Source organism: Dasypus novemcinctus, chromosome 3, assembly GCF_030445035.2.
Source record: "Dasypus novemcinctus isolate mDasNov1 chromosome 3, mDasNov1.1.hap2, whole genome shotgun sequence".
NCBI classification, from domain to species: domain Eukaryota; kingdom Metazoa; phylum Chordata; class Mammalia; order Cingulata; family Dasypodidae; genus Dasypus; species Dasypus novemcinctus.
The window spans coordinates 134,406,554-134,430,066 of NC_080675.1; the positions used below are offsets into that span (position 1 = coordinate 134,406,554).

The 23,513-nt window shown below is 41.9% G+C and overlaps 1 protein-coding gene across 1 annotated transcript in view; it reads right to left on the reverse strand.

The window, feature by feature from the left end:
• Positions 1-6,539: 6,539 nt before the first annotated feature.
• ANXA2 (annexin A2) overlaps positions 6,540-23,513 on the reverse strand; it is a 42,201-nt gene continuing 25,227 nt past the window's right edge. The window contains exons 4-13 of the mRNA XM_058294289.2: positions 22,257-22,351; positions 19,179-19,292; positions 15,776-15,866; positions 14,529-14,608; positions 13,102-13,161; positions 11,600-11,693; positions 10,222-10,317; positions 9,323-9,381; positions 8,008-8,130; positions 6,540-6,904 (exon numbers count right to left, since the gene is read on the reverse strand). Of these exons, the coding sequence (XP_058150272.1) occupies positions 6,845-6,904; positions 8,008-8,130; positions 9,323-9,381; positions 10,222-10,317; positions 11,600-11,693; positions 13,102-13,161; positions 14,529-14,608; positions 15,776-15,866; positions 19,179-19,292; positions 22,257-22,351 (872 nt within the window). The 3' untranslated portion in view covers positions 6,540-6,844. The remainder of the gene's footprint in view (positions 6,905-8,007; positions 8,131-9,322; positions 9,382-10,221; positions 10,318-11,599; positions 11,694-13,101; positions 13,162-14,528; positions 14,609-15,775; positions 15,867-19,178; positions 19,293-22,256; positions 22,352-23,513) is intronic.

The window sequence follows — 23,513 nt, forward strand, 5'->3', positions numbered from 1 at the left end:
ATCTGAGCCAGAATTCCATTTTTTTAACTTTCTATTTCGAAATAACTGCAAACTTAGAGCAAAGTTGCAAAAAATAATACAAAAACAGTATCTAGAACTCCTACATACCCACCATGCAGATTTACCGACTATTTGCATTCTGCCACATTTGTTATATCAAGCAAGAATTCCATTAAAAAATATATCAACTAGCATATTAACAACTCATTTTATCTGACTCTCCCAGTTAAGTGCTTTACTTATATTTAGCTCCCAGATATACTGCACACTATTTTCCTCATATCCCACTCACAATTCCCCATCCCATATCCCTTCCTTAAGAGCTATATTCCCTGTTGAAGAAATAATAAATGAATATAAAATCAAGTGTGATAAAGAGGAAATGCATCCCCCTCCTAATTATTATTTTTGCACATTATAAAAGCTTCGTGGGGACAATGTCTTAATGCAAAGACTCATGTCAAAGCTGATGAGGGTTCTGGCAGAGCCACCAGTGAATGGAGGAAGAGAAGAGAAGAAAAGATTAGCTTACTCTGAACCTGTATTGCACATTCTGTATGTCTGTATTAGTCAGCCAAAGGGGTGTTGATGCAAGAAACCAGAAATCTGTTGGCTTTTATAAAGGGTATTTATTTGGGATAGAAGCTTACTGTTACCAGGTCATAAAGCATAAGTTACTTGCCTCACCAAATCTGTTGCCACGTGTTGGAGCAAGACGGCTGCCAATGTCTGCCAGGGTTCAGGCTTCCTGGCTTCCTCTCTTCCCAGGGCTCCTTCCTCTCCAGGCTCAGCTGCTGCTCTGTCTCTCCACAAGGCCAGCTATAAATCGTCAAGCGAATGGCTTGTCTCTCTTCTTAGGGCCTCTGCCATGTCAAATCAAGCCTTCTGTTTCTCTGTGTGTTTACTTCCTGGGGCTCCAGCATTAAAACTCCTATTAACTCCTATGCCTTGTCATTTTCTCTATTTCCTATTGACATGCCCAATCAAAGCCCTAATCATAAGTTAATTAAGTAAAAGTGAAACTTCCTACAGACCAATTTACAAACATAATCCAATATCCACTTTTGTAATTCATAAGTAATACCAAACTGCTACAGTGTCAAACAATTTGCATTGTTTTCTCTGAATTCATCCATGCCTGGCCAGTTATTTATAGTAAGGCAGGGCAAGACAGGAACCATAGAAAAATGCTCTAAGGAGAGCCAAATAGCTACCCGTGGAGATGGAAAGAGACAGTGGAGCCCCTCACGGAAAGTGGTGGGATGTTCCTGTTGCTGGCCGAGCCCATAGTACAAACTGCTGTGAGTATAATGTGGGCACTCTCCCGGATGGGACTGAGCACAGTAGGACTGGGATTTGCTGGAAAAGCTTAGGACATCGGGGAGGGGTCATGTTAGAACAGGACTGAGGGGCAGGTGGGAGATGAGGTCAGTTACCAGGGCAGGTATCAAGCTAGAACATACCTGACCCCCAGCAGGGTAGAGTCCAGATCAGGTTAGCAGTTTCCTTATCAGACAGGGCACAGGGCGGGGAGTAGAGCATAAGCCCCAGCAGCAGCAGCTCACTCCATCCCAGAGCAGAACTGAGCCTTACAAAGGAGGCATAACCGGGTGAATAGCCCATGCTCAGGCCAGCATAGGTCTGGGACCCGGGGCAGGACGGAACTAAATTCCATTCAGGGATTTGGAGACCTCAGCTGGGGGAAGAGCACAATGCAGAGGCTATCATCAAGGCAGGGACTGGTACCCCTTATCTTACACTGCATTTGTTGATGCTAGATGCCAGGTATTAGCTATATGGGAAACTTGTCTTAAAACAGAACTGGCAATTTCCCACAGAAAAGATGCAAAGTTTTGATTCCACTTCTTCCTTTGTTTCATTTACAATCTGAAATCCTTTCTATTATTTCTTTGTTTTCCCAGCAACTTGGAATACAATAGCCAGTGTGTATCCTTCATTTTCCTTCTCTTGTTTTATGACTCTTCAATAAGAAACTCTTTTCCCTACTGATTAACAAAATTTAGTTCACTTGGTCAAAGCAAAAATTATATGCCCTAAGTTATGGGACTTTGTATTGTCTATGACTTATCAGATAAGAAGATGTCAAAAGGAAAAATAAAAAGATACCCCTTCCTGCTTTTCACTGGGGAGGAACTTGGAGGGCTGGTGATCATCCTAAATACTTAGCTCTTCTTCACTGTGATTTTTAGAGTCCAAGAAAGCTCTCTTTTATCCCAACCTTTCTCCATTTCCTTACCAATTCCTCTCATTCCTCTAATAGAAGAACAAAGAGACGGTCAATCCAGTAAACTCACTTCTGAGAAAAGGACTTGGGCTAACAGCCATAGCAAGGTTTAAACAGCTTCCCACATGCCTTGGAAGGGAAGAGACCAAGAAGGGAAGTTTGAAGGACTTAAGTCTATCTTTTTCTTTTTTTTTAAGATTTATTTTTTATTTAGTTCTCTCCCCTTCCCCTCCCCCTCCCCCCCAATTGTCTGCTCTCTGTGTTCATTCCTGTGTGTGATTCTGTGTCCACTTGTATTGCGGCACCGGGAATCTGTGTCTCTCTTTGTTGTGTCATCTTGCTATGTCAGCGCTCCGTGTGTATAGCTCCATTCCTGGGCAGGCTGAGCTTTTTTTGCACTGGGCGGCTCTCCTTATGGGGTGCATACCTTGCATGTGGGGCGCCCCTAAGCGGGGACACCCCTGCGTGGCATGGCACTCTTTGTGGGCATCAGCACTGTGGGCCAGCTTCACCACACGGGTCAGGAGGCCCTCGGTTTGAACCTTGTGGTAGGCAGACGCCTTATCTGTTGCGCCAAATCCACTTCCCTTAAGTCTATCTTTGACCACTTCCCACTTTTGCCCAAGGCTTGCCTAGTTTTTAGATTAGATGAAGGCTATTTAAAGTTGGAATTATTGGGATTTCCATAAGGCTGAAATTAAGTCTCTCTGGTTCACTGTCTCCTTACATTCTATATGGAGAAAGAGACTGAGCATCCTGATTAGAGACGCATAGCTGGGAACAGCACAAATGCACAGGAGGACTTGCAAAGAGGGGATGTGTGCATTTCTGTTTTAGGAAACCTGCTGACATAGGAAATGCCTCTGTTTTTCTGCAGAAATGTTGCCTTCAGTGGACAAAATTCAGCCACAATCAAGCTAATTGAATGCACAAATGTAATATTTTTCCAGGGCACCTCCAATTTAATGCTTGATGAAATCGTGTCTTTCGCATATATTTACAAAAGCTTTTCTTCATCCAGAAATGTCTGTTAAAATTGCTTATAGATGCTGAGATAGCAAATCACTCTTCTAATGTAATGAGATAAGTCATCTCTATAAACTTTGCTAGCTCAAATGTACTTGCATAAAAGAAATCAGGCTACAGGCTTTTTTCAATAAATAGAATGAACAACTAGAACTTGATGGCTATAGCATGTTCTGCCTCATTGCTAAGGGATGTTTAAAATTGCTCCCTCTCTTTCACAGCAGAGTTTTCATTTTGGTAGTTGATGAAAAAAGGAGGTCAAATAAACTGATGTGGATAAGAAGTCAAAGCCGTTTGTCAAAATGTAGGGAGAAGCTTGGAGATTGGAGTCATTTAAAGACTAAAAATTGATTTAAAAGATTTCTGTCCCCAAATCATTTTTCTTGCTAAATGTAGTCACTTTGTGAACCTGCTTTTCCCTGCCTTAACTGTCTTGACTAATAATTTACACTACAGGAACTTCCATACTAGGGAAGATTCATATACAGAGTCATATGTGCATGGACCAGTAAAATGGGTCTAGAGATAAAAAGTCCATGAAAATGATGAGGCCTTGAGAGGTCATCCATCTTCAAACTGAGACTGGTATTCTGGCTTTTTAATTTGGAAGCCAACTCTGTGGCAAAAGACCAAATAGGCCATTTCCCACACACATAGTCAGGGCTGCCATAGAGGGTCATCATGTATGGTTGCTCATCTTGAGCACTGCACAACTCCTGGAGAGATACCTTTCACATAGACTACAGTGGGAAAGGCACCCTCTGGAGTTGTGCAACATGATGGCCCTGCCCAGCCCCACCACCCAGGTCTGGGGTAAAAAAAAGTCAGTGTCAGAGTATGTGGTGATTTTAAAGCTATATGTACCCCAGAAAAACATGTTCTTAAGTCTAATCCATTCCTGTAGGTATAAACCCTCTGTTAAGCAGAACCTTTTGATGCGGCTACTTCAGTTAAGGTGTGACCCCCCTCAACCAGGATGGGTCTTAATCCTTTTATTGAATAGAGTCCTTTATAAGAAAAATGAAATTCGGAGAGAGAGAACGCACAGGAGCAAGAAACTAAAATTAATGATATCCAGAAGAGAAAGAACAGGAGCTGCCACCGTGCCTTGCCATGTGACAGAGATTCCAAGGATTGCCTACAGTCAGTCTTCGGAAAGAAAATATCACCAGGATGATGCCTTGATTTGGACATCCTCCCAGCCTCCAAACTGAAAGCCAATAAATTTCCACTGTTCAAGCCACCCCATTTCATGGTATTTGTTGGTGCAGCCTAAGAAACGAAAACAGAGTGCAGTAAGCTTTCCATGGCTACACTGCATGCATTGCCCTTCACTCCTCAAAGAATCAAACATTTAAAGTTCTCATTCTGCTTTCAACTCACAAAATGCTCAACTGCCTGGTGCCCTTTTTGTTTTCTCTGCAAAGTAAAATTATTTGGGGGAATAGTCAAATCTCCAGATGGTTCTCTTTACTTCGATTCAAGAAATGGTTTGGGCAGGCTAGAATCCAAAAGGAAATAAGACCGAATTCCAGCAGCTCTTTCTGTCAGTTTTGAAACACTAGCGAAACCATTACCCACCATTCAGGGCAGAGACAGCAAGCACAGCTTGCAACGGTGTCAGTCGTCAAGGCTGCCAGAGGAGCCAGATCAGCCAGACCAATGGCCAGGCTGTCCTGGCATAGCAGGAGCGGATGCACCCCCATATCCTTGCCAACAAGCAGCCTTGCCTTCCTCCCTTTGCAGCCTGAAAGGTACTTTGTGGGTGGGAAGAACAAAGTCTAAATATTTCCTGTTTTGAAATATTGCTCCTGACCACCTTTGCTCAGTCCTATCAAGTCTAAGTTCATCACAATGATTTGGGGTTAAACAGAAAAGTCTTATTTCTTATGCAGTTTCTTAAACTCTGCTCCAAACACTAAAAAGTATATTTTGGGATTTGGGGCATCAATTCTAATATGGAGTGGATGACACATTTGATAAAACACCCTGTTTTTGCATCACTTACATATTTTTTATTAGAGAAGGTGTGGGTTTACAGGACAATCATGCACGAACTACAGGATTCCCTTACACCATCCTATTATTAACACCTTGCATTGCTGTGGAACATTATAACCTGCATTTTAAAGAACATCTCAGTGATGTTATGGACACTTTATGGGCCACGAGTGATTCAAGAGCAAAGCTCCATCTAAGTTTCCATCCCAAGTTTGCCAGAGGGTCCAAAGTGGGGTGGGAGTTGTCCATTTCTCCAGACTCCAGATTTTGGTCCAACCAGCCCATTACATACATATCTATTTACATTACCCACCTCATCCCCGTAGGCTACTGGGTTTCACTATGTCAGCCAGGTGTCCTTTGCTAGTCTTAGAGAGATACATACACACACACGTGTGTTTATTTTGCAGTCTATCCACAAAAGGATGTACTAGAAACCAGTGGACTCTAGGGAATGATGCTGGGTAGTTGGAGACGAGTGGGACTGAACATAAGTCTCACTGGAAGCCATTGTTCCTTTTGAATGGTGTACCCCTTACATCAATGACCTTAACAGAACCTTAAGAATCTGCTTGGAGAAATTCCTTCCAACTATGAAACTTCACTTTACTTTTTAGGGCCCACCTGAAATACTCCCTTTTCTGTCCCATCTTCCTCTGTCTTCCCAGCCAAAGCAATCACTTTCTTCTCTGTTTCCCACTGCACTTTTTAGACCTCCACGATAAGAATGCTAAGGCCTGACTCACTAATAGCTGTGAACTTAAGGCTGGGCCAGGATGGTATTTATTTCTATTAAGTCCAGGGGTTTACAGAATTATTTGCAATATTTGCAAAGTGGAATCCACCACCCTACCCCAGTCCTACCATTCCCAATTGGAGGTCACCGCTGATGCTTATTTCCACCTATTTTACGTATAGAAAAATTAACTGAGGGGTCACTCTGGGATGTCTCCCTGCCCTTCCCCTACACACACACAGGTACTATCATCCCCAAGGCATCTAAGCACTACCCAGTAGAACATTCTGTGCTGACGGAAATGTTTTCTACCTGAACTGTCAAACACATGAAACTGCGAACCACATAAGGACACTGAGCACTTGAAATATGGATAGTGTGACTGAAGAACCATAAGCATATTTAATTTGAATTCATTTAATTTAAATAGCCACATCTAGATAGTGGTTACTGTATAGGATAGCTTAGTGCTAGTTTTTTTCTTAAGCATGTTTTAAAAGAATTAAATTGAAAATAAGGCCAACAAAGTACTTGTTTCTAAAGTAAAAATCCGGTTTATTCATCTGTTTATGACACAGTACATAACAGGCAAAGTGTTTCACATCATAGATTTCACTTCCAATTCCTTGGAATGTTCATTTCTTTGGCTAAAAGGAGAGACTAGATGGGAAAGCCAGGCAATTCTTAGGCAACTAAAATAAGGTAGGGGGTAGCCAATGCTGACGTCATCCTCACCAGAGTGAGCACAACAGGCTGTTAGCCACAAGCTGATTTTCTAGAACTGTTAGCTGGAAGCATGGGGAGCGGCGCGCTGGATGCTCGCGCCATCTCAGGCTTCAGTCATCTCCGCCACACAGGTACAGCAGCGCTTTCTGGTAGTCGCCCTTGGTGTCTTGCTACAAATGGCCAAGGGAAAAAAAGAAAGGAGATATCAAGAACAAGACCCAAACTCTGCACGGACATACAAGCAAGCCCCACCCACCGCAGAGCTACCCCCACTCCAAAGCAAAGTGAAGACTGCAGGATCTGCCCTGAAAGCACCAGCCTGGAGGCTACACCCAACCATCATCACAGCACTGTCTGGAAGTGGGGTCTGAGAAGATGTGCCCAGCGGCATGTGTCGAGTCACATTATTACCACAAAGGTGGAGAAAATGCGAGGACCTGAGGATTAAGGTGGCTAAGCAACTAGCACAGCAGAGCCTGCCCTGCTCCCTCTAAAGGCTGTGATGTTCTGCAAACGCCATCACTTTCTCCCTCACTCTACCATTCCAGAGAGGACAGGGGTACTTTCCTGCCTCGCTGTGCTGATGCATGGCTTCCAAAGGTCACATCAAAATAAGCTTGTGAGGAAACAATTATTAAGAAACTAACTGGTCGCTAAACTTTAACCATATGCTATAATAAACCTGAGCATACCAAACCCACCTCTAAATTCATCCTTGGTAGCCAAGGACATGCCACTGGAAATTTCAAAATCTCATAGAAAGGAGAATTACAGAGCTCATCAGAACTCTATAAACAGTGGTGTCCAGGCAAAACATCAATACAATCCCTCCTTATATATGAATGTCCCATCTCTGCAAAGTGAACAGTGACTAAACTGATGGGACAGACAGGCATTCTGAGTAACTGAGTAAGTGAAAGTTGCCAGCCTGTTCTAGATGATTTTTCAAGAAATACAATAAAATGTAAAATTTAATTTATCTTTGAATTCTCCTAGGGGTGTCAGTAAGATTTGCAGGATCATTATCATGAACACCATTTATCTTTGTAGAATAACAGATGTAGGGAATATAAAATATTTGACTGATTTCCTAAGACTCTAGGACAAGTCATAAAGATGTTTTCAAAATAAATCCTAGATATCAGATGACCGGCATCTCTTTCCCTGAGCCTCAGAAAATCACCATCTGTCGTCATTCTGACAGTCCATCTCCCCAGGGATCGTAGCCCTCTGGATGGCAGGGCGGGGCCGACACAGGACAGCAGGGCCTTACCTGGATGTAGTAATACAGGGACTTGCCATACTTTCTCTTGAATTCAGACCTAATTTTCAACATGTCCACTTCACTGCGGGAGACCATGATCCTAATCAGGACTTTATCACGAGTCCCCTTGCCCTGAAAGTCAAGTTGAGGTTCCAAGTTACAATTCACTGAAAATATTATCATACAGAGAATTTAGTGTTTCCTCACACATGGAACTGATCTGGGTCCTTGATGCTGCCCTCTAAGAGACTGCAAAGACAACAGTGATATGCGTTCCTTAAGAAAAATGCACATCTTGGGATTCCAAACACACCATTGTGTATTCAGTAAATGTACACTGAGCACCTACCATTACTTCCTTCAAGGAAGTCTGGTATTTTACATGCGTAACAAAAGGTTCCTGATTCTCAGGGCTCAGAAAAGGCCTGGCAACACATTTTTTACCACGGCTCTATGCCATCCTGAATGGTATGAGCAGTAGGAAACACGGAGTGTACATCCAGAGCCTCAGACAGAGGCCCAGGGAAGGAGAGATATTTGACATGGAGACTGAAGAGAGACGGGAGAGAGGCAGGGTAGGAAAGGACAAGTGATCCTGGGGAAGTGGCAAACACACAGAAAGCCAGAAAGCACAAGGCACATCTGAGGGGTGGGGGACAGGGTTTATGGGGCAGAGATGGTTCATTTAAGGGAGGTAAGTAGGGAGGATATTTCATTGGGAACCAACTGGAGAGGGCTTTCAATACTGAGCCAAGGAATTTAAACCTTGGGAGGCAGAGCTGCACAGCTGGCCTTGGAGTCACATGGACCCAGGTTCAAATTTGACCATGTAATCACAAGCAAGCTGAGGTTTTCTGAGCTAGTCTCCTTATGTACAATACCTGCTTCAGAAGGTTTTTGTTATGATTTAAGGGGATCCCAAGTACAAAATTGCACAGCATCTATTGCATAGTGACTGCTTAATAATATCTCTCTTCCTTGTTTGTCTTTACTCCGGAGGTTAACAAAAGGAAATCACTGGAAAATCTGAGCAGGAAACTGATAGGATTGCCACCTAGCATTTTCTCTCTTCTGTGGTACTTCATTTTCTACTTGTACACAAGTATGTTCAAGTCATTGAGAGAAGTGGATGATGGGTTTGTGGTTTTCTCATCTGTCAGATACATCCACTGATGACAAGTGAGCTCCTAAATCTAGACAGTTGGGTTCCTTCCTCCATCTACTAGATAAATATTTTCAGAAACTTTACAGGAGAGTTAGTTAGGAGCACAAAAGCAAAGAAGCCTGGTGTGGAAACACGGATGTCTCAGCCACCTCCCCTTACCTTCATGGAGTCATATAGTCGATCAGCAAAATACAGGGGCTTGTTCTGAATACACTGAACTGTGGGGAGAAGGATATGGGGTCAGCGGTACAGCTACTCCTATCTCCTCCAGCAGTGGGAGCTGATGCCCCGACTCTAGGACATAAACCCAGAAATGACCTGACAGCAGAGATGAGAAAGGCTCAGGGAAAACTGGAAATCCTCTGAAAAACTAAGCTGCATTGTGGTTTTATTTATTTATTTTAAGATTTACTTTATTTATTAACCCCCCACACCGTTGTTGGTGCTTGCTCTCTGCTCTCTGTGTCTATTTTGCTATGTGCTCTATGTGTCTGCTCATCTTCTCTTTAGAAGGCTCCAGGAGGCAAACTCAGGACCTCCCATGTAGAAGAGAGGTGCTCAATCACATGAGCCACCTCAGCTCCCTGGTTTGTTGTGTCTCTCACTGTCTTCCCTCTTTGTGTCTCTTTTGTTGCATCATGTTGTTGCGTCAGCTCACAATGCCTGCCCCTCCCCCATGCCAGCTTGCCTTCTCCAGGAGGTACCAGAAACCAAACCCTGGACCTCCCATATGGTAGGCAGAAGCCCAATAGCTTGAGCCACATCCACTTCCCTGCACTGTGGTCTTAACCCAGGGAACTCTGAGAGCTACAGAAACCCACGTGGATATATGAGTCTCGCCGACAGAACACTTTCTTCCCTTGACTCTCCATTCTACCAGTTTAAACCCCTTCTTCAGTTTTATATCCTCAAATGTATACAATTAAGATTATAAAATTACCCAAATTGTGTATAGAAGCCACATCTCCCAAACACACCTGAATTAATAGGATGATATGATGGCCACTGCGTACTACAAGTTGATGTCCACCAGGGATGGGTGGGTCACACCTACTTACCCAGGTTCAGAAAAGCATTTTCCAGGTCACCTTTGACCTCCTTCTTGATGCTCTCCAACATGTCATAAGGGCTATAGCTCTTGTACCTTTCAAATACTAAAGAAATTAAACAACAAATAATTAGAATAACAGAGCCACTAGTCAAAGCTGTCAATGATCACCCACACAGACTGCACCATGATTTTTAAAAAATGAGGAAGATCAGAGGATCCTAGAGGGTCATGGGCTATCACAATAGACCAGAGCTGACATGCCACCAGTTTGCCCTGGAAAAGGCAAACAGGGCCTGTCCTGATAGGTCATGGATCTGTCCTGAATGGCATCTCCCAGGCCACGTCCTTTGACCATCAACTCTGAGTGGAACCAATTCTATCTGAAATCCAAGAGAAACAGTATGTACCACCCAGAAAAGTTCACTACTTCAGCAAACGTGATAAGACAAAACAATCCTGTGGCAGTTTGAGATTATTTTACAAATCCTAAAAGGGGAAAGATTATGTTTGTAAACTAATCTATTTCTCTGGAGGTGATACCCTTTGATTACATTAAATTCAGTTGAGGGGCCTTTGATTACATTACTTGATAAGATCAATATACGGCTTTGGACTGGATTCTATCAGTGAAGTGTGACTCAGTTTGAGTCTCCATCCCCTTGCTGGGACATACAGACAGAAAAAAAAGGGAACCAAATTTCTGATTCTGCAATGTGAGAGAGGACTGCTTAAGTACAAATCCCCCAAGAGGCTGGTACCATGAAGCAGTTCAAGAGGAGACCAGCCCTGTTATATACCTGATAGCTTACAGCTGGACTTGGGAAGAGAGCAAAACTGACTGATACAGGAGGCCCAGAAAGAACCAAGCCCTATGCCTGGCTGCTCACAGCTGAGCTTCAAGAGACAGTAGATTCTGGAGGAAAAGGCCAAGACCTCTGCAGAAATTGGGAGCCATCTTGCTTTACCACATGGCTACACCACCAGGATCAACGATAGCTGACTTTAGAGAGAAATCACCTCTTAAGGTGCCTTGAGTTAGACTTTTCATAGCCTTGGAACTGTGAGTTTTGACGCCCAAATTTACCTTTATAAGAGTCTACACATTTCTGATACTTTGCATTGGCAGCCCTTTGGCAAACTAAAACAAATCCTCAAACAAGAAAGGACAGCAAGCTAAGCACATGGAACACGGAAAATACTGGGAGCCTAGAGAGAGAACATTGCAAATGGACTTTCAGAGATTGTAACCAGGTGAGCCCATGGGAGTGCTACATGGAGAATGAACCACATTCTGGAAGACCTGTGCCCCATCCCAGACACACAACCAGACTGCCTGAGAGGGCTTTTGGCTCACAGGCTCCAGATCTCCTCAGCACAACACCTACCCTTCTGGAGGTGGCACACACTCCGCTCAGTCATGATGCTGATCCACTTTGGAACATCAGTTCCTTTCCTCTTCACTCCTGCATCGTAGAGATCCTATGAGCACAGCCAATCAGGAAAGTTAATTACAGGATCCAGGGCAAGGGCATAAAAAATTTCATGTAAAGACCAAACCAAAAACCACACATTCAAAATGCTAAATACGAGAGGATGATATAGACAAAAATATATTGTTTAGGTCAAAAGTCTTCATCACAAGCAGTCTTCCTTAGGCACAGACAGACACTTAAAACTGTGGAACGTTCATGAGGTGGGTGCTGTACAAATCTCCTTCCTTGAACATGAAAGGACCAAAAGCTTCTAGTCACATAAAAGGGATAAGCAAATGTTCATTTGCACATCGGGCCCTCCTCCCTTTGGGCAATTTGGGTAGCAGATAAGCCAGTGGACATCTGCTCAAGACAGCTGGGGGTCAGAGGCCCACACTCAAGTGTCTTAGGACTCAGGAAACGATGGAGCTGGACAAGGAACAGGTCCGCTGTCACTTCTGATTTCTGAAAAGTTTAGGGGTTACTAATAAGACTATAAGAATGAGAGGAAGGTAAGGTGGAAGGATAATCATTCAGTGGCTCTCTACTGTCCATGAGTAACAAAACCCAACTTCTGTTAATTTAAAACCCTTCTCTGCTTTCTGCTAAGAGTGTTGTGTAAAATATACTAAATTTTAAAACTGAAATGAATTTAATTAATTTTGTTCTACAGCTTTTGTGAAATGTTCTGAGATAAATACTGACCTTCTGGGAAAGGAATATAGTTCACAGAAGTTTGAATCAGCTTTAACAAATAGCTCTCGGTCATTATTGGACTTCAAACTGCAAAAGTTCTCTTCAGCTGGAAGAGAAGGAAGGCGCTCTGCCTCCCTCTGTCTCCACCACAGTGGAGCAATAAGCCTGCTTAACGTATGCCCACAAATTCTTTCACATTCCTCCCTTCCAAAGGTGGAGCCTAATTCCTATCCCATCGAGTGTGGGCTAGACTTAGCGACTAACTTCTACTAAATAGAATATGGCAGAAGTGACCATTTGTGACTTCAGAGCTTAGGTCATAAAAGGCACTGTGGCTTCCTTATTGCCTTCTCTCTTGGATCCCTCACTCTAAGGAAAGGGAGCTGCCACGTTGTGAGGACATTCACACAGCCCCTCGAGACACCCAGGTAGCCCAGCGGAGAGGAACCAAAGCCTCCTGCCCACAGCCGTGTGGGTGTGCCCTCCTGGAAGCCTGCAGATGACAGCAGTGTGGGCAACCATTTGTCTGCGACCTCGTGAGAGATGCCGAGCTGGAACTACCAGCCAAGACATTCCTGAGTTCCTGACACAGAAAGGAAGAGATAATGAAGTTTTGCTGCTGTACACCATGAAAGTTTTGGTTAATCTGCTAGACGGTAATAGATAACTAATACACAGACTAGAACACCGAATTCCAAACCAAGAAGTCTGACACTTACCCGGGCATCTTGGTCAATGAGCTCATAATCAATAACAGAGCCATCCTCTGCTCTTCTACCCTGCAGAGAAAAGAAATTTAAGAACGTCAAATATATTTTTTGTGTGTATCTTAAAATGGAAACTATTCCTTCCCCAACTCATGTAGGCCATTATTTAATTTACTAAATAAACACCTCAAATTTTTTCATTTTGAAATCTAGACAGGAACAAAAGAATGGTAAAAGAGTTGAGGCCTCACCATCATCAACCCCTCCTTGGTACTGCGCTAGATGCCTTATAAAACCACTACCAAAAATCTAATGTTATTTGGTTCCTTCCATCAGAGAGTTTATATCAGATGGAGAAATAAGCATTTAACAAACAGTCAAATAATATGACTGTCTAAGAAGACAAGAAACGTAAAAAGCAGTCAGACAGTACAGTCAGCAAAGCCTGTAATGACAGGTGAGGCTCTGGCTGAATCTTGACAGATGAACCAGATAAGGCAGTAAGGAGGAGGGGGAGGAAGACACTACACAAGAGGAAGAGCACGGGCAGAGGCAGGGCACGCTCGCAGGGGATAGATAGTGTGCTCCTTGGTTAGAGCAGAGGTGAGCATCAGAGAAGCCTCGGGAAGAAGATCCATCAGGGAGGGCCGGGGTACAGGTACAGAGGACCGGTAAAGGTGGCTGAGGGTTTAGCTTTGACGCAGCCATAATGCATTTTGATCAGGGGAGTGGACTCATGACTGTGGATTTTTAAAAGACCCATGGATGGCAGCACCCAGGGCAGGTGGTAGATAAGAGATGAGGGCCGGGGAGAATGACATGGCAGTTGTTACAATAATGGAGACAGGAGTGGACAAGGGTGCAGCACCCCAATCAGTCATTTGTTGTCAGGGTCCTGGAGAAAATAATTTTTCTTCCTGCCCCTGGCACATAGGTATTAAACTGAACACTGGTCAGAACTCAGTCTTGGAGGGGAAATGGGTTTCATCCACATGAACGTGTTATCATTAGCAAATGGGTCCACAACGTCCCCCACCTCCAGGCAAAGGACTAAACAGACAAATCCTCACAAGAAGAAAGAGCAGGTGAAACAAGAGAATCACTTGCCCCTGGGTCCTGTGTGAACATAGATAGAGACAAAGTGACCTTCCCTAAGGCACACAGCAAGGGCTGCCACATAAATCCAGGCCAGAACTTGAGAGCTGCCTATTCTTCCCCTGGCCCCAAAATCCACTTGTCCATGCGGTTTCACAGGATAAGAATTCCTATTACACAAAAATGACAACTCTGCAGTGACAGTGAAAACCCACTGTCGGAAATGCAGCTGAATTTCTGATGCAGGCACAGAGGATTTCGTTAATTTGCTCCCAAATATAAAATGAGGGATGTGACGGGACTTGGGAGGAAGCAAGGGTAAAGGAATAAACCAAGAAACTGACCTTTGCGAGGGCAACCATCAGTTTGCGGAAGTCACCAGATGTGTCGGAAACAATGTCCTTCTCCAGGTCAGCCTTGTACACTTGGAAAACACCACAAATGGTTTTATGCTTCCTGTCTATGCAGCCAACCCCCTGCCAACTCCAATGACCCCATTCCCCTCCAAGACACCAAAAAGGAGAAAAGGCTGTGCCCACATGGGTGTAGCCCTGCTCCTTATCCCCAGACTGAGGACAGATTCTCTACATGATTTCAGCCAACATCATTACTAGTGGCTAGAACAAAAAACAAAGTGAAATCAAATCAGGGATCCTCAAGTTCACCTTGGATAAGTCGTCTCTTTTATAGCTAAAATACTGGTTCCTAAAACCTTTTTGACTATGAAGACTCATTTTGAATATCAAAACTTTTGGAACATTATACACACACACACTTGTGCTTTTATTATTCACCAATTGAAAAAAAAAACAATGGCAAAAAAGCTAGTAAGAATTAATACTTTAGAATGAATGTTTTCTTTAAACCAAACATCTACACTGAAATGTAGTAACACATAACAATGTAAGCCATACTACTGATCCCACTGACAGCCTCTATACTTGGTACATGTAAGTCCACACACCTCAGAGATCCAGAGTCCAGGGTTGGGAACATTTTAAACAGTGACTGGACAGAACTCAAAAAAAAGAAATCCACTTGTAATGATTCCTATTTTCCTACACCAAATCTTTTTTTTTTTTTAATAAATTTTGTTTACTCTCCTTTCCCTCCTTTTGTAGAAGTTCTAGTGGGATATAATCATCAAAGTCCAGGCAATAACATATTGTATGATTGAATTTATACAAATATGCAGAACAGGCAAATCCAGAGGCAGAAAGCAGATTCGTGTTGTCAGGAGTAGGGGGAGAGGAATGACTGCTTAATGGGTACAGGGTTTCCTGTTGGGGTGGTGAAAAAGTTCTGGAACTAGAGAGTGGTGACAGTTACATAAAACTGTGAATGTACTTAGTGCCACTGAATTTGTACACTTTAAAATAGTTAATTTTATATTCTGGGTATTTTGCCACAACCAATTTTTTTAAATCCAGGCAATAGAACCTGAATCACAACAACCCCCCTGAACAGTCAGGATGGAGAAGTTTTCCGCATGCCTGATCCGGGTATCCTTCCCAAACTCTAACCCAGCGAGCTATAAAGGAACCATGGAAATCAGTCTGAGGGGATTCATCAAAGAAATAGAGCTACTCACTCTCCTTGTAGACTCTGTTGATTTCCTGCAGCTCCTGGTTGGTCCTTGAGCAAATGATCTCAATAAGGGAGTCCTCATCAGTTCCCAGGCCCTGTGAATCAGGCAGCACGGAAATGAGCAGGGAAATCCTCTTACCATTAACCTACTTCTCTATTCTCCATCAAATAAACTCCAAACATGGATTGGATCTGTCAGCATTCCCCTTCCTACATTCTTACTGAGGGATCTATACTGTACTCCTTAGTATAAAGTAATTTCTAGACTTTAAAAAAAAAGGAGCGGTTGAGCAACCACCTCCCACAAGGGAGGTCCCAGGTTTGGTTCCCAGTGCCTCCTGAAGAAGACAAACAACAAGCAGACGTCTAGCAAAAACAACGAGCAAGACAACAAGTAAACAATGAGCAGACAACAAGCAAAAACAAGCAGGGAACAGACGTGGCTCAAGCATTTGAGCACCTTCCTCCTACACGGGAGGTCCTACATGGGGGTTTGGTTCCCACCACCTCTTAAGGTTAAACAACAAGCTCAGACAATGAGCTCAGACAACAAGCAAACAGACAAGGGAACCATTAGCCAGAACACAAAATTACAAAATGGCATGTTTGAGTTTAACTGTGAAAAGAAAGTGAATGGGAAAAGACATCAAATGCTAAAAATGACAAAAGACAGTGTCAGTAGATGATGGGTTTATAAAGAGATCATTTTTCTTCTTTTTATTTTTATTTATTTTTTAAATTCTACAGTAACCATCTATTATTTTAATAGCCAAGAAATCATTTTTTCATTAAACAATTCCCACTCATCTTAGACAAAGGAATATAGAGATTTTTACACTGTCACTTGCAGCCAGCATCATTAGATTAGAATGAGGGAAAAGGATAAAATAAAAATTTTTGCTTCACCTCTTTGAAATGTAAAATTGGGTTAATGTTAAAAATTTCATTCTTGTACCTATACTTTTTGCTTGATTATTATACACTCTTCAGGCATTTTACGGAAGCAAAAGGAAATAATGAACTGCCAAATAAACCTAGACACCAACACTTCAATAAGGAAGAAGAATTTGATGGGTGATGGATTCAAATTTAATATATACACTTTTGAGTAGGCCAGATAGCTTGAAAGGACTCGATGAAACATGTATTTCAAAGCTAGCTTCATGATCAAAGTCAAGATTTAATAATCAGGATTCTCTAATACTTGTCTTTCTGAATATGGAAATACCACTTTGAACTATGTTGAATTACAACTGTTTAAAATGTAAATCAATTACAAGGTGTTAATACAATAAGAAACTTACTTATCCACATGTAAAATGTGTCAGCTCTTAATTAAACTTATTAGAGTTTATATGCCCCTGAAAAAGTGGTTTGTGTAATATAAGCTAAGCCTAAGGTCAATGGTTAATTTTGAATTTTATACTTCATCTCATCTATGAGTCATTGCCTTTTCTGCCAGAATTTTTATCATGATCTGTAGAGTTTTGAGCAAAGACAGAAATTTCTCCCCTTGTTAATAAAAGGTCCCCACACAAATTCTACACAAATGTTAGAGAATGACTATTGAGTATCTTCAAATATTTTAGGGGGGCAGTTTTTCAATCTCAAGGTTGATGGAAGTATAGTCTAAAAATAACTCATGCATTGGGAGAATGGAAGAAATGTTATATCCTGACAGGTTACAATCCAAGATTTGCTTCCTTTCATCATGACATGTCAGCATTAATATCTGAGAATTCTAATCATGACTTTATCTCTAAATCTGAAGGTGACCTTGGCAATTTCCAAAACATGGCCCAAGCTTTCCACAGATTCTCCACAATTCCTATCACAAAGGCAACTTCTACTGTAACATAAGGGAGACACTGGTATTGCCAGAAGTCAAAACAGATTTTTTATAAAGCAGAGTTCAGTTAATGTTGCTTCGAGCTTTATGGATTTTCAGAAGGGTACTCGGCTGTGATAGTTAATGGAAGAGTTGGCTCAAGGTCAGAGATTTAGTAGTTAATGCACCTTTCATTGGGCCCAATTACATAGATGACAACATGACTGGCAGCTCAAACAAGTTGGTTTCAAGTCACTAATCCCTAATCACAGATACAAGTAAAATCACATGAATCCCAATTTAATGGATTCTTGATGAAAATAAGGTCAACTGATCTGAAGTGCTGATGGTCAGAAGAAACCTAGGGGAGGCCAGCTCATCTATAATTCCAAAGTCCCAAGATTCGTTTTCAGGAGTGTTATCTGTATGAGCAAGATCATTAAGTGGTGCTGACATTTTATCATTCTTAATTATATATTCCCTGCAGTACAGCCTACTTAGGAAACTCGGAGAAAGTCACTCAAACTGAGCAAAGCTTGGGCTAACCTGAAGAAGTGAAGAGAGAGAGACTTTAACCACACATCTTTCAGCAGCCCAGAGCTACTGAGCTTAAGGCCCTGGAAATGCCCAGTGTGTGAACCTGCCTCACTCTCGAGTTATTCTCTGGGCACAGGGATGACAATTAAACTGAGACATTTTCTCTGGTGACAGGCTTACAGCTTGCACTCTTCATAATTCAGGAACAGTGGCATCACAGAAAATCTACTTGGACTTAAAATAACAAATCAGAATGATGGTTGTCCCCCCACTGTAGAGACTTTACCCAGTTATATCAGCAGAGGGCAGTATCAGATTATTCAAAATGTTTCAGGCACGCTTAAGGAAAGGTTTCATTTGCTTTGCTGTAACATGCGTCTATATTTAAGCAGCTATTATATTTATATGATATTTGACCTTTTAGCTATGCACAAAATTCTGGGATTTCCAACCTGGAATTTTTACTAATACAGCCTATAATTTCATGTTCAAAATAACTTTGCAAAAGAATGTGCTGCAATACCTTGAAGAAAATACAGGTACATTCATGATCTGAAAGCACTCCTTACATATACTGTGATTTTCTGACTTTGACCAATTTGAATCGAACAAGGGGACTGACAGGGAGAAGGTCAGGAGAGGAAATGCCTGTGAGAGTATGGGCAGAATTTGCAAGCTTCACTTAACAAAACTGTGAGTTTTACTTTTGCCTTAATATCACAACATATATTTTTAAAGGAGGAAGTGTAATCAAGGAAGTAGTTTTCCAAATGGTATTCCAATTGCCCAGGTGCTGAGCCAGTAGCAGCTGGTAACTGACTTCTCAGCATCATGAAATTTCTTTACAGCTTTAAAAAAAGTAATTGAAATATTTTTGGTACAAATCCTGAGACTTATAGATTCAGTTCACTTAAAAAAAAAAAAAAAAAGGTTCCAAATGAGAATTCAACAAAATTGAAAATCACCTAATTATACTCAGAAAGCTGTAATTCACAAATATTAATGGCAGATGTGAGAGAGATTAAATCTCACACATGTTTACCTTCATGGAGGCTTTCAGCTCAGAAGCGTCATACTGAGCAGGTGTTTTCAATAGGCCCAAAATCACCGTCTCCAGGTGGCCAGATAAGGCTGACTTCAGTGCTGATGGAAGTTCCTTTAGAAAAACAGACAACACATGGAAAACTGGTTGGTTATCAATATCCTTGGGTCAAACTATCCCTCAAATGTTATTTCCTTCTATACCCCAGATGTCAGAAACATAAAGATGAGGTGTATTTTTAACAAAATCCCTTTAAAAAAACACACTGATGTTGCCTTCTTCCACAGTCATTTAAGGAGACCAGAGGAGTATGCAACTCCTCAGAGTATGGGGGCTTTGCAGCACAGCTGAAGGTCCTAACACCCTGTGGAAGGCAGGGCACTTTCTGGGGTCCAGGGACCCTGCTAAGAACGAGGTGGTTAGAATGAAGAGCTCCCCAGGAAGCAGAGTCCTCAGGGCCTTCTGATATCGTCCTATAAGAAATGCCGGTGCAGCCGCTCCAGGGATGGCTCCTGAATGTCTCCAGAAAGAATGCAGTGCTCCAACATAGCCAGGAGCACGGTAATGAAGCAGTGTTGGCAAAACACATCACCTAAGTTTGAGAAAACATGTATTTGTCCGTATCAAACCAGGGTGGTGTTGATGGAGAAGACAGAGGACTAAGCCCCTCAACTGCCTCCTTGACTTCCCACTGCGTGGTCTTTCTTAAGGGTTCCACTGTCATGATTAACACAAGGATTTAGGTCTGAAGTCTGACTGAGCACCCATGTCTGTAGACAGAGACCCCAATTCAATGTGGCTTTTAAGGTGCTTCCTCAGGGATTAAACCTCCTGCAAGACCCAGGCAGCCCACAGCACTGGAAGATGACTGAAGACTCCCATTGTAATTGTTCTCTTCTTTCTTTTAACTTTGCCCCTCCTCTTTTCTGCCTTCTTTCGTTCTCTTCTGCTTTTCAGTAGCATCCCATGGCATCTACAATGTTTAGCTCCAAGAGGTACTTATAGGAGGTGATCTGCTTCACAGAATATTCGTAACTCATTCATAAATGTCAAGAATGTTAGAATTGACATGGATCTTAGAAATCATCTGGCCCAACTCTTTAGCAACCTACTTTCTTCTGCTTCCCAATGTCCTATAACACAGAGCACTCAGCAGGGGGCTTTAAAAGCAACACCGCCCAATTATAACGCAGATTTTCCCATTTGGAACTTTGAGGTTAACTCATTCCAAACTTAGCCTACACCTTGAAATTCTCCTCTCCCCATTCTTACTCCCTAACCTTTGTACAAACCTCAAACAGCATTTGGGCACCGACTGATTTCTTCCACTTCTATTACAAACTCCTTACAATTGTTCAACTTCCTTCTTCCCATAATAGCTAACACACAGCTTTGCACTTAGCAGAAACTCCAGAAATGCTTCAAAAATAAAGTAGAACCACTCCCTAAAAAGAGAAACCTGGCATCTGCTTGAATATGAGAGAAATATAAAACTAGTCCTCTCTTCCAGCCCCTCTCCACTTCTACTAGCTGTGCCCATACTTGTCACGTTCATGATCTTAAAACCACGGCAGCCACGGTCCATTTCCTAAAGCTGCCCTACAATACAGGGCTTTTTCCTTTATTTCACAAACAACTCATTTGAAACAATAACTTTCAGCCTACAGGATTTCCTTCAGAAATTATCTCAAGTAGTTTGTGCATCTTTATGTAAAAGATATAACTTTCCCTGACCCAAGGCTGAGAGACAACAAGAAATCACTAGGACAGTGAACTGTCCCCAGCACACCACAAAGCTTACAAGCTCACGGAGCCCCAACATGAGATTGGTGATGCCGTCCCTCCAACAGGGTATATGAGAGTTTTGCTCTTCATCTATCATATGAAATCGAGATCCAGGCTTCCACATTTGTGTGCACATCTGTGAGCACCAAGTGTGTTCTAACACCACTCTGTGACAGGTGGAAGAGCAATTACAGCCATACCATCCAAAGAGTAGGCCGCCTGATCCAACTGGGATTCAGCTCTATCAGCTCACAGATCCTTTTGGGAAGCAGGAGAAATAAAACACTGCCCTCCACACCTCATGAAAGAAGATTAGCATTAAGTCTAGTTGGAAGAAGAATTTTAATGCACATGGAATGAAAGAAGGCAGATGCTTTCCTATTTAAGTCCTTTCCAACTTTTTCAGGGGTAGGGGAGTTATACCAGGCCTTGACCTGCAATTACCAGGCCCCTGGTGGTCATGTCAATCCCAAAGGCTGACATGTCCCACGCAGAACCAGAATCCTTCCAGCTTACCTCCACCACGGCTACAAGAGAAAGCTGTAAGTCAAAGGGGAGCTGCAGGAAATCACTCTTACTACACCATCCAAGAATAAATCAAAAGATTTAAATAGCAAGAAGTTAAAAATAAAGCAGCAAGTCCTTAAAAATAAATTCTCCTAACACTACAGCAAAATAGAATGAACAAGCACTGGGTTATTCTTTAAACCTAGTGGACAAGCGAGAGAATACAGCACACAAAGACCCTTTAAATAATGGGAACATGGCACACTGAAGACAGCCTGGTAGACCAAATGAACTATTAAAATGCAAGGCTCTTAAGAATTTAAGTGTATTTTTTTAAGAATGAGAAGAATGAGTCAGGACCAATACTCAGGGGAGGCCAGTATCCTAAGATTAATTTATAGATGTGTTACAAGGGCAAGCAGAAGTCACTTAGATAAAATGATAGTGCTGGCACAAAGTAAGCACTCAATAAATGGTACCTACTATTGTCATTATTATTATTATCCCAACTCCTCTTAACTTCCTATTTCCAGAGCTGCTCCCTCCACATACTCTGGTCTGAAGGAGGGCACTGACTTCATGGAAGAGTTCCCAAGCATTCCAGGGCAAGGTGTAAGGGATTAGTACTCTTGCTAGGATGCAAGAGGAAAACCCAAGGGTTCCAGAAGGTTCTTGCTATTAACACTCTCATTTCAGGAAGTGTTGAGAATCCATGAGAAGAAAAGGCAATGGCTGAGGAAATTAAATTCGGCAAGGAATGGCCTCCAGCCCTGAAACTGCATGTACCTTTTTGGTCCTTCTCTGGTAGGCGAAGGCAATGTCTTGTCTCTGTTCATTGCTGCGGTTAGTTAAAATGTTGACGATGGTGACCTCATCCACACCTGTGGAAATACAAGTGGTAAATGGTTACTCAACTATTTGCTGTAGTACTTTGCACTTATATAGAAGGTTTTAAGCAGAGTTTTTTAAACTGGAATTTCTATACTGTTATCCAAATTGAAATATTAGGACATCAAGATGTGTTCTTTCTTGAGAGCATCTTCTAATGTGAACAGCCTCCTTTTTTCCTGTCAGCCTCCAACCTCAAGCCTAAAGGGACCTTTATAATATTTGGTTTTGGTTCTGTTTTTTTAATTTTTTAGTCATAAATTGGTTTCTGGAATCAAGAGTAGGGGTGCATTTCTGGGGCTTGGGCAGTCAGAGGGAACAAAGGTTTAAGTAGGATTTTAAATGAAGGTCCCCAAATTGCCATTTAACTGGGGATTTAATAGACAGCAACTGCAGACTGAGTTAATAGAGACAATTATTTCTATTTATTGCAGGATTACAGCTATATAAGCAGCTAGGTATAATTTCCATAATTATAGAAACTGCCATGACAAATGAGTCAGATTTAATATGGCAGTTGTATTTTAATAGCATAATTGATTAACACAATCATACTTATTGAAGACTAAATTGTTTTGCAGGGAAAATAAACGTTCCACTGCTTTTAATCTTCAATAGGCAATTTTAATAATCAATTTTATAACTTTATTAAAAAGAGTAAGTGTTTTAATCTAAATTAAATCTAAATTGGGAGTTCTGAAGTACCATCGAAATATTTTAGTACCTATTTTAATTGGAACATGTGTATTTACAAAGATAAGCAATGCCTCTGGCATCTGAAAGTTTCCAATTTTACATTAGAAATCCTCCTAACATGCCATTTAACTTAAGAAAGCAAGATTTTAAGAATTCAGAGTATGGAAGGTCTCTATACTGACTGATTATGAACTTTGTTTAATAAAAGGAAGAATATTTGCTATAACCAGATAGGTAATTTTGGGGTGAGAGAACAGGGTAGCAAGGCCCACAAACTCACATATGAACCCCAAACAGTTTGACCGAAAGGAAATCAGAGGGGTCCCACAAAAGACAGAAAGGTCAAAAGTATAATGCACCGAGACAAAGGCAATGAGCAGACTGACAGAAGAGATATCCTGAACTCTCAAATATGTTAGAAAGATCAAAAGGCATAAAGTTAGAATTTCCGGGTATAAA